This window comes from Rattus rattus, chromosome 17 (assembly GCF_011064425.1).
Source record: "Rattus rattus isolate New Zealand chromosome 17, Rrattus_CSIRO_v1, whole genome shotgun sequence".
Classification (NCBI taxonomy): Eukaryota; Metazoa; Chordata; class Mammalia; order Rodentia; family Muridae; genus Rattus; species Rattus rattus.
Window position 1 is genome coordinate 26,772,940 of NC_046170.1, and position 15,118 is coordinate 26,788,057.

The 15,118-nt window shown below is 46.2% G+C and overlaps 2 protein-coding genes across 2 annotated transcripts; one reads left to right on the forward strand and one right to left on the reverse strand.

Annotated features, from left to right (window-relative positions):
* Positions 1–8: 8 nt before the first annotated feature.
* Positions 9–10,990, reverse strand: Cog8 (component of oligomeric golgi complex 8). Its single transcript, XM_032888138.1, has 5 exons — positions 10,560–10,990; positions 7,210–7,417; positions 5,379–6,206; positions 3,035–3,203; positions 9–476 (listed from the first exon to the last, which is right to left on the reverse strand). Exons 1-5 carry the CDS (start codon positions 10,952–10,954, stop codon positions 172–174), a joined length of 1,905 nt encoding a protein of 634 aa, XP_032744029.1. The 5' UTR covers positions 10,955–10,990; the 3' UTR covers positions 9–171.
* A 30-nt stretch (positions 10,991–11,020) lies between these two features.
* Nip7 (nucleolar pre-rRNA processing protein NIP7) lies at positions 11,021–13,398 on the forward strand. The gene is made up of 5 exons (XM_032888141.1): positions 11,021–11,285; positions 11,391–11,477; positions 11,576–11,714; positions 12,436–12,576; positions 12,724–13,398. Exons 1-5 carry the CDS (start codon positions 11,230–11,232, stop codon positions 12,841–12,843), a joined length of 543 nt encoding a protein of 180 aa, XP_032744032.1. The 5' UTR covers positions 11,021–11,229; the 3' UTR covers positions 12,844–13,398.
* Positions 13,399–15,118: the final 1,720 nt, after the last annotated feature.

Below are 15,118 nucleotides of genomic sequence, written 5' to 3' on the forward strand. Positions count from 1 at the left end.
CTGCCAGATGGCGACAGTCGTTTGGTTTTATTAAAGCTCCCAAGTTCCACAGGTCTCTGCTTTATTCTAGGCAAAGCAGTCCCCCAACTGCACACACCTTCCCTCTCCAGAAGCCGCCGGCAGCGCCGTGCCCTTAGTCCGCTCCCCAGCCTGGGGACAGGGAATAACTGCCTATGGCTCCTCACTCGGTGGCTCAGCCAGCAGCGGCTCCCCCTCCACGGGCTCCTGAGGCAGCGGTTCCCCTGATTCTCCCTTCTCTGACCCGCTCTCGAGGGTCGCTGAAGTAACAGGCTCCAGGCTGCGCTGCTCCGCAGGAAGCTCTGGAGCTGGGGCCACGAGGTCCGGCACTAGCTCCTGGTCATCTAAACAGAAAACTGTCTCTCTCTTAGGCAAGATAAAGGCGAGAGGTTCCTGGATGGCGCTGATATTCACATGTCCAAGGTTTCCGTGCTTGGAGAGCTGGGTGGGTGAAATGCCTGACCAAGATGGTAGGAAAAACGAAATGAAAAAGAAAAAGTTATTAAATTCAATGCAGAGATCTCGCGGGGGGGGGAGGGGACAGACACTAGGTAAAGAACTGACACAATTGCATATTCCAATACAGCAAGAACATCTTTACTTTTTGAGATTTTTGTTATTTCGAGACGGTCTCACTGTGTAGCCCTGGCTGTGCTGGAACTCTGTAGACCAGGCTGGTCTCTTACATCACAGAGATCCTCCCGCCTCTGCCTCCCAAGTGCTGGGGTTAAAGTTGTGCCAGGCTAAAAGCATCTCTATAATACAGAAAGACAGTTAAACTGGAGTCCCATTGTAAGGCTGGGTGAAGCCAGAGCCAGGAGACACTCAGTAAACACTAGAGTCCAGGAACAGATCCAAGGGAAAGGCCTAGGTTCAAGGTAGAGCAGGGCTACCCTTAGGCAAGGTCATCACTGACCCAGTGCCTGAGAGAAGCTGTGCTTCCCCTAACCCCGCTCCATAAGAGATCTAGAACTGAGAGAAAATTTTATTTTTTACTGTTTATTTTTATTATTTTTGTTTGTTCTTTGAGACAAAGTCTCTACGTAACCCTGGTGGTCCTAGAACCCACTGTGTAGACCAGGCTGGCCTCAAACTCATGGCCACTTGCCTCTGCCTCCCAAATGCTGGGATTAAAGGCCAGCACCACCAAGTCCAATGAGAAAGACTATTTTTTTTGAAGCTGGGGACCGAACCCAGGGCCTTGCGCTTGCTAGGCTCTACCACTGAGCTAAATCCCCAACCCCGAGAAAGACATCTTTAAAACCACTTCTCTGCCAAGCCTGGCGGCAACACACCTACAATCCCAGTCCTTAGGAAGCTGGGGCAGACAGATCAGGAGTTCAAAGTCATTTTCCAATACACAGTAAGGCCTGCCTAGGCTGTGTGAGACTCCTACCTTAAAACAAACAAAACCATGTCTCTGAACATTTTATATATATAAAAAAGCATACAACGGGTGGTTGAGGAGTGTCTACCAAGGCATATAAGGTGACAAGACTTCTAAAGGCAGGTGCTAGTGATGGCTACCACCTTTGTATTTTTTCAGAAAGGCACTAACTTACGCTAATACACACGTTATTTAGTTACATGAATCAAACACCTATAAGGCAACTTAAAAGTTCTTACTTTGTGTGTGTGTTTACTTTTTTTCCTTCCTTTCATTGGCTATTTTTTATTTACATTTTTAAAGATTTAATTATTTATTTTTATATATTTGAGTACAATGTCACTGTCTTCAGACACACCAGAAGAGGGCACTGAATTCCATTACAGATGGTTGTAAGCCACCATGTGGTTGCTGGGATTTGAACTCAGGACCTCTGGAAGTGCCCTTACCCACTGAACCATTCTCCAGCCCCCATTTACATCTCAAGTGTTATTCCCTTTCCCAGTTTCTGCTCCGGAACCCCCATCCCATCTCCCCTCCCCCTCCTTCTATGAGGGTGCCCACCCACCCACTTCCTCCCACCTCCCCACCCTGGCATCCCCTACACTGGGGCATGGAGCCTTGACAGGACCAAGGGCCTCTCCTCCCACTGATGCTCAACAAGGCCGTCCTCTGCTACACATGCAGTTGGAGCCATGGGTCACTCCACGTGTACTCTCTGGTTGGTGGTTTAGTCCCTGGGAGCTCTGGTGGTCTGGTTGTGTGATACTGTTGTAAAACTTCTTACTTTTAAGAGTGGTGGTCCATGGGCTAGAGAGACAGCTGAGAGGTTAAGAGCACTGACTGCTCTTCCAGAGGTCCTGTGTTCAATTCCCAGCAACCACATGGTGGCTCACAACCATCTATAATGGGATCTGGTGCCCTCTTCTGGCCTGCAGGCATGCGCAGGTAGAACGCTGTATAAATAATAAATAAATCTTAAAAAAAAAAAAGAGTGGGGTTGGGGATTTAGCTCAGTGGTAGAGCGCTTGCCTAGCAAGCGCAAGGCCCTGGGTTCGGTCCCCAGCTCCGAAAAAAAAAAAAGAAAAAAGAAAAAAAAAAAAAAAAGAGTGGCGGTACATGCCTATAATCCCAACCCTTGGAAGGAGCAGGATGACCAGAAGTTTATGAATGGTGTCAACCATATATAAAGTTCAAGGTTAGCCTGGGACTTGACTAGGCTGGGTATGGGGCACACACTTTTAATCCCAGCTACTTGGGAGGCAGAGGCAGAAGGATCTCTTGAGTTTGAGGCCAGCCTGGTCTACCAAGTGAGTTCCAGAATACATACTGAGATCCTGCCCAGTATCAAAACAAAAAATAAGGGCTAAAGACATGGTTCAGTGATTAGAGGTCCTGAGTTCAAATCCCAGCAACCACATGGTGGCTCACAACCATTTGTAATGGGATCTGATGCCCTCTTCCGACAGGCACAAAGGTGTGCAGTCAGACAGAGCACTCACATACATAAAATAAATAAATCTTTACAGAGTTCCAGGACAGCCAGCGCTTCACAGAGAAACCTCTGAAGAGAAATCCCATATCAAAAACCAAACAAACAAAATTTTTAAAATGTTTCCTTTTTCTTACCTAAAGTCTGGGCTATCTGAGCTGGTGGGAAAAGGACTTGAAGACAGCGGTTCAAATAAGGAACAAGGTCTTCCAGGAAGGCAGTGCAGAACTGGACAAAGATCTCATGCTCCCCACTGCTGAACACAGCCTCTTCTGCACGATGGAATGCTAGGATTGTTTTGGTTACCTACAAGACAAGGATGTTAAAAATCAACCACAGAGGAAGTGTGCTGCTGCTATGTGGAAGAGCAGACTTGCAGCATGAAGAAAGTTCATTCACAGCGGGGGTCGGGGGAGGGAGGTCCTTTAATCCCAGTGCTTAGGGCTAGGGACAGAGGCAAAGGCAGGCACAGCTCTGTGAGCTCCAGGCCAACCTAGTCTACAGTTCAACTTCCAGGACAACCAGGGATAAACAGAAATCCTGTCTTGAAAAAACAAAGAAAATTATTCCAAACAGCATGTTTAATTGCTATCTTGTTCAAATTCAGAACAATAAACACAATTGTGTCATTTCACTGGTAGATTTCTTTTTTTTTTCTCTCTCTCTCTTTTTTTTTTTTTCCCCAGAGCTGGGGACCAAACCCAGGGCCTTGCGCTTACTAGGCAAGCGCTCTACCACTGAGCTAATCCCCAACCCCTCACTGGTAGATTTCTGACCCAATGGTTTGTGTTCTGTATGGTTCCCAGTTTTAGTAGATGGGGTGTAATTAAATAATTCAGGAGAGACGCTCTCCTGCTGGCCTTGAGGAAGAAACAGCCATGTCGTGAGATGCCTGTGGCAGATAGCCTCTAGGAGCTGAGGGCCTCAGTTCTGCAATTTTCCAATGGCACAGAATGGCACCTGATAACTGAATGAACCTCTAAGGGAACCCAGAATTCTAACTCCAACAGATGCCTGGACCCAGCTGACACCCTGAATATAGCCTGTGAGACTGAGCACCTAACCCAGCCACTATACCTAGATTCCTAGCTCATTGATAGTAGCTGACATATATAAGGGATTTTAATCCAGCAACAGGGCCACTCTGGCTGGAATACAAACACGCCCTTATTACACATCTTTAATCCCAAACACTGAAGGTATAGTTAGTTTGTAGAACCCATGTTTGGAAGCAATGTTTAATTGAGAGGCAGACAAAGTGACAACTCAGAGAAAAATATGACAGAATAGGATATGCCCAACTCTCACAATAACAAAGAAAGGCTACTTAAGAGAGAAGGGGTTGGGGGATGGGCAGTTTTACAGTTGACAGTCGTACAGAGACAGGTTACAAAGAGAGAACAAGCCAGAGAACAAGGAGCCAGAAGATTAGAATACATTGCCAAGGGTTGGGGATTTAGCTCAGTGGTAGAGCGCTTGCCTAGCAAGCGCAAGGCCCTGGGTTGGGTCCCCAGCTCCAAAAAAAGAAAAAGAAAAAAAAAAAAAAAAAAAAAAAAAAGAATACATTGCCAAAGTTAGTATGAAGACAAGCAGAGCAATTCAGTCAGAAGCTGAGAAAAGCCAGTTTGAATCAGTCAGCAATGGAGAGGAGTTTTGAGCAGAACAGCTGAGTTGACCAATCAGCCAGAATTCAGAAAGAGCTAGAAAGGGTGAGCTTATTTGGCAGTAAATCCAGAGACTGAAAATATTCTAGATCTTTAAATAAGAGTATACTAGAAGCTTCCAGGACTAGGCCTAGGTTAGCAGATGTAGACAGTAAGCCTCAGAGAAGACAATTACATCAGGCAAATAAAAGATACTTTTACAGCTATCTGTTAACATTTTAAGCTGCTGAACTGGGGCTGGAGAGATGGCTCAGCAGTTAAGAGCACTGTCTGCTCTTCCAGAGGTCCTGAGTTCAAATCCCAGCAACCACATGGTGGTTCACAACCATCTATAATGAAATCCGATGCCCTATTCTGGTGTGTGTGAAGACAACTACAGTGTACTTATATATAATAAATTAATTAATTAAAAAAAGAAAAAAAGAGCACTGACTGCTCTTCCAGAGGTCCTGTGTTCAATTCCCAGCAACCACATGGTAGCTCACAACCATCTGTAATGGGATCACATCCCCTCTTCAGGTGGGTCTGAAGACAGTGACAGTGTCCTCACCTACATACATATAATGCATATAATAAATAAAATCTTTTAAAAAAAAATCTGCTGAATTTCTGGAAGTTTAGTACCAAGCAACAGACTGATTGTCACAGGTACTGTACTTTATAGCTTCTTCCAGGATCACCCCACAAACGGTGATCCATCAGAGATCACGGTAAACCTCTCAAAGTCAGCAGGTACCATGGTTATATGGACTGGTTCTATACAATAGCTTGACTGGCTGTTACCAAGGGCAACCCAAGGTAGCAGAAAATTACTCACCTTCATAAGGGCATCCTCCAAGGCCCCAGTTACATCCTGTGCTAGGGCCACAGGGCAACAGAGACGTAAATCATTGAAAGCAACCAAAATGTTGTTGAGGAAGCAGGCGAGAGGTGGGAAGTCTAAGAGCACCATGGGTGGCTGCAGCGTCCCTGGCTGTGTGACTGGCACTGCAGCAGGCATGTTGCTGCTGCCCAGGATGGCTGCAGCTGAGATGAGGGTGTATGAAGTCATCTCATCCTGGAATTTCTCCACGGCTTCCTCAACTGCTTTCTGGAACGTGTTGATTGCCACCCTCTGGAAAACAGGAGCCAACTGGCCACGGAAATCAGCCCCCACCCGGCTAAAGGACAGCCCAAAGTACATGCATTGTCCAAGCAGAGAGTCCAGGCGGCCACCTATTCCCCGGTAAAGGTCGGTCTCCAGCACCTGCAGGAACTGTGAGATTTTCTGTAACACCCATCCATGGAAGATGGCGCCCTCATTCACAGTGTACTCGCCCATGGCAGGTGGCAGCAGGGGGTCCTCATCTGAGAAGATGGCACGGTACTGTGTGATGATATCAAAGAGATGCACCCGGCAAGCCTCAATAGTCTTTGTGATATGGAAGTAAGGGTCATCGTTGGGGATGGCAGTCAGGATGGAGCGAAGCCAAGCATCCCGGGCCTGAAGAAATTTCACCCTCAACTCAGCCTCAGTGAAGACATCCATGCGTCGAAGATAGCCAATGACACGCAGGCAGGCTGGGAGCTGGATGCTGGTCCTCAGCTGCTGGATCAGCTGGCTTAGCATCAGCTGCATGGACTGGCGAACTTCATTCACAATGCCCTGGCAATAAACCCTGAGTCGTTTAACACTCTCAGAGAAATACTTTGGAACCCATCCTATTAACCCAGGACACTGGAAGCCAACAGTCTTGTGGCTTTCCTGACATATAACATGGTTTTCTAAAGCTGACACCTGCAGGTTTACAGAGATCTGATTACATAACTAGTTCTCCTGCTCAAAAATTGTCCTAGGATTTCCCATCACAATCAACAAACTACAACCATTCATCATGGTCTCCAGGTCTGCCTGATTCTACAGCGTCACCCAACTCCTAAAGCCCCAGACTTACCTATTACAGTCCAATAACAGGGACTGCTTTGCGACCCCCGAAACACGCCAACTTCTTCCCACCTTACCTGCTTTGCTTCTCCTATTTCTTGCTTTGCTGTCTCCCCAGATCTTTAAGTCCTGTTTTTTTTTCTCATCATTAAGGTCTTGGAAAAGCCTTTCCTGACAATGATAGTGCAGCTGCACTCTAGTAACCCTTGCCAGATCTCCACCCTTGTACCTGGTTCTGTCTGTTTGTTTCTGAAATAGAATTTCAGATAGTTCAGCAAGCTTGCCTCAAACTTACCAAGCTGCTAAGGATGGCCTTGAACTCCTGATGGACCCTTCTGCCCCTTTCTTCCAAGTGCTGAGTTTACATACACACCCCACCATGCCTGCCTGGCTTTCTCTGGCTTATTTCTTCAGACATTTACCAATCTCTGCAATACTGTTATTTATTAATTACAAATTCTATTTATCAATTTATCAATTATATTCTCTAATAGAAGCTTCAATGAGAACCAGGGTCTTGAATGTTTTCTTCACAAGGTATTCCTAGTACCTAAGTGTCAGGCACATGAGGATCTTTGAATAAGGGCATCAATATCTTCTGTTCAGCTTACTGGTTGGCAGAAAAGATATGAAATATGCAAGGGTTTCTACTGAAAGGTTTAGTCACAATCACAGAATTAGCCATAAGATCATCAGTTGAGGGCCCTCTGGGCAAGTTGGCTACCTGGATAACAGGGATGGAGGAGTATTTCCTTTCCAGTCGCCGTACATAGGCTGCAAGCTCCAGTGCCTCTTCATAATAGCTGTTTCGGACACAGGTGTCCATAAGCTGGGGAATCTCTAAAATCTCCAGGATTTCCGTGTGCCGATTTAGAGTCAGGGTGTTCATCCGGCGGTTGGAGCTGATCTCCTCAGCTTCCTTCACGAAGTTCCTAGAGCCAATCAGGAAAATGTGTGTCCTTACTGTTTTGCACAGCAGTTTGTAACAAAGCACTTACTGGACCCTGGGCTAGCTGGTCTACCTAACCTATTTCAATCTTCACACAGGGCTGGCTGTGATGGGGTACACCCATGGTCCCAGCCCTCCAGTGGCGGAGGCAGACCAGTCAGGGATATATAGTGCAACCCTATAAAAACAAAAATCCTCACCTTAAACCTACAACTCCTATTACACTTGAGAAAACTTTTAAGTTGGAAAAGACTTTCCAAGGGGCTAGAGAGATGGCTCAGCGGTTAAGAGCACTGACTGCTCTTCCAGAGGTCCTGAGTTCAATTCCCAGCGACCACATGGTGGCTCACAACCATCTGTAATGGGATCTGATGCCCTCTTCTGGTGTGTCTGAAGACAGCTATAGTGTGCTTATATATAATAAACAAACCTTTAAAAAAAAAAAAGAAATAAAGGAAGAAAGAAAGAAAGAACTTTCCAAGATCACATCATTAATTGATGGCTTGCATGGGAGTCGTCATGATGGCTCAGGGGGTCAACAGTGCCTGCTGACCTAAGTTTGATACCCACATCCCTCCAATGGAGAGAGAAAACCCACTTGTACAAGCTGTCCTCTGACTTCCACATGAACATGGAATTTTAAAAATGGTTGGTAGATTTGGATTGGCTGCATCGACTGTCACATTTAGGACTGAACTGCTCTAGGTCTCATAAAGAAGGACAATATTGGGCTGGAGAGATGGCTCAGCGGTTAAGAGCACCCGACTGCTCTTCCAGAGGTCATGAGTTCAATTCCCAGCAACCACATGGTGGCTCACAACCATCTGTAAAAAGATCTGATGCCCTCTTCTGGTGTATCTGAAGACAGCTACAGTGTACTTATATATAATAAAATAAAAAAAATCTTTAAAAAAAAAAAAAAAAAAGAAGGACAATATTATGGCAAAGTACTTGGCTTCTCTAGACCTGTCTTTTCATTGGTGTGAAAGTTAGAGACAGGCAGGATGACATGTACACAGGACCTTACACAAAGTAAACGTATGGAAAGTATACAAGTCCCTCACCAGCTAGAATTAAGGCTGGAGAGGTGGCTCTGTGATCACTGCTCTTGCAGAGGACCCCAGTTTAGGTCCCAACACACGTATCTAGTGACTCACAATCACCTAGTCCCAGGGTATGTGACAACCTTTTCTGGCCTCCTTAGGCACATATGGTGCACAGACATATGTTGTTGTAAAAATAAAAGAAATAAAAATGCTGTCTTTTTTCCCTACTAGGATCGGCACTGCAGTGCCCCAAGATATCTGTTGGATATCTTAATTCTCAGTCAGCAAAGCGTCTCACCTACTCTGCTCCATCCCATATCACACTGCCGAATGCCTCTCTCTGAGCCTGGCAGCAATCTCTCTACCTATCTAGTTCCCGAGGCAGGTTTCCATGCCAGAAACACACCTCCCAATTCCACAGCGGCCCAGTGTCTCCAGCCGCTGCACACCTTCCTACATTCAAACTGTCACATAAAAGAACACACAACACAATAACCTTTGACCCAATTGATAAGATGTAAATGCCCAGCTAAACATACAAAGCCCAGTACACATCCATCCCTTAAGAACATTAGTAACAACCTGTAAACAGACAGAGTGGAATCTTAACTTCAGCTTCCATTTTCTCTCCTCCGAGACTACTACTCTCTGTCCCTCCTGTCTCCTTCTCTTCCTTCCAACTGGCAGCCGTCCTTGGGGCAGTGGAATTAGCATCATATAGATAACTCCAGGGCAAACCACAAGGGACATACATGCAAGCAAACACTCATACACATTTTATTAACATTCTTTTTAAAGATTTATTTTATATATGTGAATACACTGTTGCTGTCTTCAGATACATTAGAAGAGGGCATCAGATCCCATTACAGATGGTTGTGAGCCACCATGTGGTTGCTGGGAATTGAACTCAGGACCTCTGGAAAAGCAGCCAATGCTCTTAACCGCTGAGCCTTCTCTCCAGCCCCTAATAGTTTTCTTTTTTTTTTTTTGGTTCTTTTTTTCGGAGCTGGGGATCGAACCCAGGGCCTTGCGCTTCCTAGGCAAGCGCTCTACCACTGAGCTAAATCCCCAACCCCCCTAATAGTTTTCTAATAGAGCACTAGCCACCCTATAAGCCACACTCTTGCCCTAAGACCCTCCAGTCTTAATGTTATGTGCCGCTATATAACTTTCTCCCACTTAAACTTTCTCCACTTTTCTATAATAATTTCAGAAACTAGCTTTATGAAGTTCTCAATCTCTTTTCAGACATACAGGATACAAAACCTTTTTTAAAAACCAAGCCTCTGGGGTTGGGGATTTAGCTCAGTGGTAGAGCATTTGCCTAGCAAGCGCAAGGCCCTGGGTTCGGTCCCCAGCTCCGAAAAAAAGAAAAAAAAAAAAAAAAAAAAAAAACAAACCAAGCCTCCAAAGAAAAACTGAACTGCTGGATAATAGAAGAAATAAGAATATTAGATTGAGGATCTAGAAAGGTAATATAGATTATAAAGGAAATGCTTTTTGACAACCTACAATGTCTTCAAATAGGATTTGTCAGCTTCCTATCAATGGAAGTTTTGAAGCTGAGCACCTCCAGCCCACCATGGGTGTGTGTGTGTGTGTGTGTGTGTGTGTGTGTGTGTCCGCGAGCGCACGCGGGTGTGTGTGTATTTATATAGGGTTAACTATGTCAGGCCCAATGAACTGCCTCACACAGACTTTTTGGTTTGTTTTGATACAATGTCTCATGCATCTCAGGCTGGCTATGAATTCAATACTCAAACTAGGATGATGACCTTGCGACTCAAGTGCTGGGATCACAAATGTTAACATGACTGGCTGAACTTTTATTATCTTTGAATACAACAGCCTATGAGGGAGTTGGCTTTCAATTCTGACTTGGAAACTTACTGTGTTCTTGGACAAGTGACTTCACTTCGACTTCCTTGTCTGTAAAATAATGACGATACCTACCTAGATGGCTGTTGTGAAGTTTAAGTGGATTCATGAGGCAATCAGAAGAGAGCTCTGTGCACTACGTGTGGGTGACCTACGTCAGATATATTTATGCACCTCTCAGTATTAGGCCAGCCTCACCTGCAGCTCTGCTGGAAGCTGGGTAAACGGTCGAGCAGGTGCCCGAGGGACGCCTCCACGTCTCCAAAGAGACGGTGTATGCGCTCGGTGCATTCCGCACCGCGAATGAACGTCTTGTAATTGGCGAAGGCCAGGTCCCGCGTCTGCTGCAGCAGCTGGGCCCGCTCCTCCGCCAGGCGCTCCGGTTCGCGTCGCAGCCGGTCCAGCCCGGAGCCGCTCAGCTCCCGGAGGTAGCGGCCCACGTCGGGTTTCTCACGCCATTGGGCCTCAGGGAAGCGGTCGCGGAACAGCGACGCCAGGAGTCCTTCATCTTCCACCTCCCCCAGCGCAGCTGCTGTGGCTGTTGTCGTGGCCGAAGCTGTCGTGGAGGGCTGGAGAGACAGAGCAGCTGCCATCTTTCCACGGCACCGTCACTTCCTCTCCAGACCCGTGAGGGCGCTGTTTTCGCTCGTGGAAACGGAAACAGTTGGGAAACATTTCCTGTCTCTATGGTTTCTCACCTAGCCGGCTTTCTGTCCCCAGAAGTTCGCCGTTAGGTGGCGCTAGCGCAAAGAACACGTAAAATTAGGCTAGAGAGGCACGCTTTGGTGTACCCAGGAAGTAGAGATAAAGTGACTTCCACTTCCGGCTCTCCAGGCACGAGGATCCGGAGAGCCAAGCTAGTGGGAAAATGAGGCCTTTGACTGAAGAAGAGACCCGGGTAATGTTTGAGAAGATTGCGAAATAGTAAGAACCCGAGAGGCGGATGAGGGACGGGCGTGCGGGGAGTGGGGATGCGGCACTGGGGCGGGACGGTTCCTGCTCAGCTGCCAGTCTTCTTCTTGCCCTCAGCATCGGAGAGAATCTACAACTCCTGGTGGACAGACCGGACGGCACCTACTGTTTCCGGCTGCACAACGACCGAGTGTACTATGTGAGGTGAGGTTATGTGGGGCTTGGTGCTCACTGTGTATCGGGCTGGAGGCCGGCATCCATCAGTGGCCGTCACCGGGTACCTTCCTCCCACGCCCCTGTAGTGAGATGATCCTGAAGCTGGCCGCCAACATCTCCGGAGATAAGCTAGTGTCCCTGGGTACGTGTTTTGGAAAGTTTACCAAGACCCACAAGTTCCGGTTGCACGTTACAGCTCTGGATTACCTTGCACCCTACGCCAAGGTATGTGGACCTGGTCTCCATTTTGCTATCCGGGATGAAGTCATGAATGGCAGCCAGATGAGAACGGTTTCTGACAATATCAGTGCAAGAAGCTGTTTGTAGCTTGCGTTTGGACATGGTTAGGGAGCGTTATGGCTCCGAGAGGGCCGTGGAGCTGCATAGCCTAGTTGTCTACAGGAAAGCAGGCCTCCACAGTGTCAGCTGGGTATCAGAAAGCAGAGACAAGTGGCAGTGGTGAGGATGATCCTAGGGTCCAAAAAAAAAAAAATTGTTACCTATTATGTAAATTGCTTGTAACCTAAACGTTGCAATGTAAAGTTGAGGAAGGGGGGTTGGGGATTTAGCTCAGTGGTAGAGCGCTTGCCTAGGAAGCGCAAGGCCCTGGGTTCGATCCCAGCTCCGGAAAAAAAAAAAAAGAACCGGAAAAAAAAAAAATAAAGTTGAGGAAGGGACTCCATGGTGAAAGGTCAAAAATCGGGGTCCAAACAACTTAAAGGGAACGTTTCCTTCTCCCCACCGGTCTCCTTAAACACAGGAGCAGCCGCTAATCCACCTACAGAGATAGAACCTAGCATCTTTGTCTCTTGGCTTTTTTTTTTTTTTTTTTTTTTTTCTTTTTTTCGAGCTGGGGACCAACCCAGGGTCTTATGCCTCCTAGGCAAGGGCTCTACCACTGAGCTAAATTCCCAACCCCGTCTCTTGGCTTTTAACTCTCTTTCAGTATAAAGTGTGGATAAAGCCTGGAGCAGAGCAGTCCTCCTTGTATGGAAACCATGTGTTGAAATCCGGTCTGGGTCGGATCACTGAAAACACGTCTCAGTACCAGGGAGTAGTGGTTTATTCCATGGCAGACGTTCCTTTGGTGAGTAGCGGCATTGCAAATGCCAAGTACCTACTGGATGTGGTTCCCGTCAGCTCCTACATATTTCTCAAAGATATAACTGCTTCAACATAGGTTTTTGTTTTGTGTTTTCTGTAAATGAGCGAGTGTCTGTTCTTTCAATTCCAGGGTTTCGGGGTGGCAGCAAAGTCTACCCAAGACTGCAGGAAAGTGGACCCCATGGCAATTGTGGTGTTCCATCAAGCAGACATTGGGGAATACGTACGCCATGAAGAGACGTTAACTTAAGATGGTCATCCCAAGAACGTTTTGCTGTGTGAGAGGACTTAGCTTTGTTTCCTGTGTGCCGGCCATCATGTTAAATCTGGATAACACTGAGATATGCAGCTTGGATTCTTATCTACAGAAATGGCTCAAAAATAGGGTTTCTGGCCCTCTAGAGCCAAATGCAGGTGGATCACAAGGATAAGGCCAGCTCAGGCTACTTGGCAAGTTCAAGGCTAGCCTGGGCTACCTAGTGAGGCTTGTCTCAGAAATCTAAAACAGACAAACCAGAACCTGTGAGCATTTGTGTGAGCAAATTGAGTGTTTCTATTTTATGTCTGCATCATCGTTGATTGATTCAGAAGCCTTGTTCCGAGTGACGGTTTCTAAGTTACTTCACCGAGGACAGGGATAATCTTACTGTTATCTGTGATAACACTTTTCCAGGCTTATAACAGCACAGTGGACTTTCTAATGTTTGTTAATATTAAAGTTAGAAACAGCCATATAAGGACAGTAGGCCATGCCTATGGTTTTACATATGGAGTTTAATAAATTGTAATGGTTTTATTTTCTTTATATGTGTAATTGTTTTGTCGGTATGAATGGATGTGCACTGCATATGTGCCTGGTACCCAAGGAAGTCAGAAGATGGCTTCAGATCTCCTGGAACTAGAGTTACTGGTTATGAGCCACAATGTAGGTGCTGGGAATTGAACCCAGGTCTTCTGTGAGAACAACGGTGCTCGTAACCACTGGCCATCTCTCCAGCCCCTAATAAATGTAATAGATGCAGTTTGCTATTTTTTCTTTTTGGTAAGCGGTGTATAGTGTGGAAGAGTCTACATTCAAGCCTCAATTCTGCCACTTGCCTGCTGGACAAGTCACTCTACTTAGACAAGTTTCTTCCTTTCTTAAAACAAAAATATGAAACTGCCTTATGGTGGCTCGAATCTTTAATTCCAGCTTGGAGAGTGGGACAGAGGCAGATGGGGCTCTGTGGGTTTGAGGCCAGCCTGGAGGATCTACATACGGAGATCCTGGCCAGCCTTAAAACACAAACTCAAAACCCACAAAACTGAAATAATACCTCTAGTCATCAATGTAACAGTAGTATTCAGAATTGAAAGTAACAGTTGGAAATCACCCAGCCTAGGATCTCGTAAACAGTAGAGATGCCCAGTCTCAGAACAGAAAATTGTGTGTGCGTGTGTGTCTGCGTCTGCATGGGTATCTTCCACGGATATCCGTGTCCTCAGAGGCCAGAAAACAGTGGGATTCCTTGGAGCTGCCCATTGTTGGTGATGGGAACCCAACTCCAGTCCTCTGTAAGAGACTGCTCTTTCTTAATTGCTGAGCCATCTTTCCTGGCTGTGTTGAAATACTTTTGTTACTTTTTTATTGCAACAGTTTATTCTAACTATGTATCCCTGACAGGCATAGAATGTGCTGTGTAGCCCAGGCTGGCCTGAAACCTGGATCCATCTGATTCTGAAGTTCTGGGATTAAATGGGTGTACCATACCTGCCTCAAACCCCCGTGTGCCCTAACCCCCACCCACTTTGAGACAGGGTTTCTCTGTAGCCCTGGCTGTTCTGGAACTTACTCTGTAGACCAGGCTGGCCTCTAACTCAGAGATATGTCTGCCTCCCACATGCTGGGGCTAAAGATGTGCCCACCATGCTCAGCTTCAGAATAATTTCTTAATATCTGTTTTTGCCAGTTTAGGGGACATTTTTATTTTTTGAGACAGGGTGCTAACATTATATCTAAATTGGTCAGAAACACTATGAGGCCCAGGCTGTCTTAGCCTCTCAAGTGATGGTATCATAGGTCTGTCACCACATCAGTTTCCAAAGGTAACATCTTTTAAAGTAAAATATTTTCAACCACTGAAGGGCACTATAGGGCCAGCAAGATAACTCTAGGCAGGCTGGTAGAGTGGATAAGGGCATGTGCCACCAAGCCTGACATGTTCAATCCCTGGGACAAGGTAGAAGGTGGGGACACTAACCTTTGTAGTCCTATTACGATGGATTAAAATTTTTTAAACTCCAAAAATTGTCTTTGCCTCGTTTCCAACTCTTATTTCAGTCTTTTAACTTACTTTGAGATATGGTCTTGTACTGGCTGAGGCTGATCTTAATGTTTCCTCCTTGGCAGTGCTAGAGTTCAGATCGGAGTGCTGCCACTCTTAATTTATGTGGTATCAGGGATCGAAGCCCAAACTGCATACAAAGCAGGCACTTACTCAGGTGAGCTTCATCCTCAGAACTCCTTCCAAGGTTCTCTAAGTGTA

Bases quoted from the DNA above. Each gene is read 5' to 3' on its own strand.
- Cog8 (XM_032888138.1), bottom strand. From the start codon at position 10,954: ATGGCAGCTGCTCTGTCTCTCCAGCCCTCCACGACAGCTTCGGCCACG. The intron at 7,418-10,559 runs GTGAGGCTGGCC...GATTGGCTCTAG, and splicing joins AGCTTCCAGCAGAGCTGCAG to GAACTTCGTGAAGGAAGCTG. The intron at 6,207-7,209 runs GTAGCCAACTTG...GTTTATTGCCAG, and splicing joins CCTCCATCCCTGTTATCCAG to GGCATTGTGAATGAAGTTCG.
- Nip7 (XM_032888141.1), top strand. From the start codon at position 11,230: ATGAGGCCTTTGACTGAAGAAGAGACCCGGGTAATGTTTGAGAAGATT. The intron at 11,286-11,390 runs GTAAGAACCCGA...TCTTGCCCTCAG, and splicing joins TTTGAGAAGATTGCGAAATA to CATCGGAGAGAATCTACAAC. The intron at 11,478-11,575 runs GTGAGGTTATGT...ACGCCCCTGTAG, and splicing joins GACCGAGTGTACTATGTGAG to TGAGATGATCCTGAAGCTGG.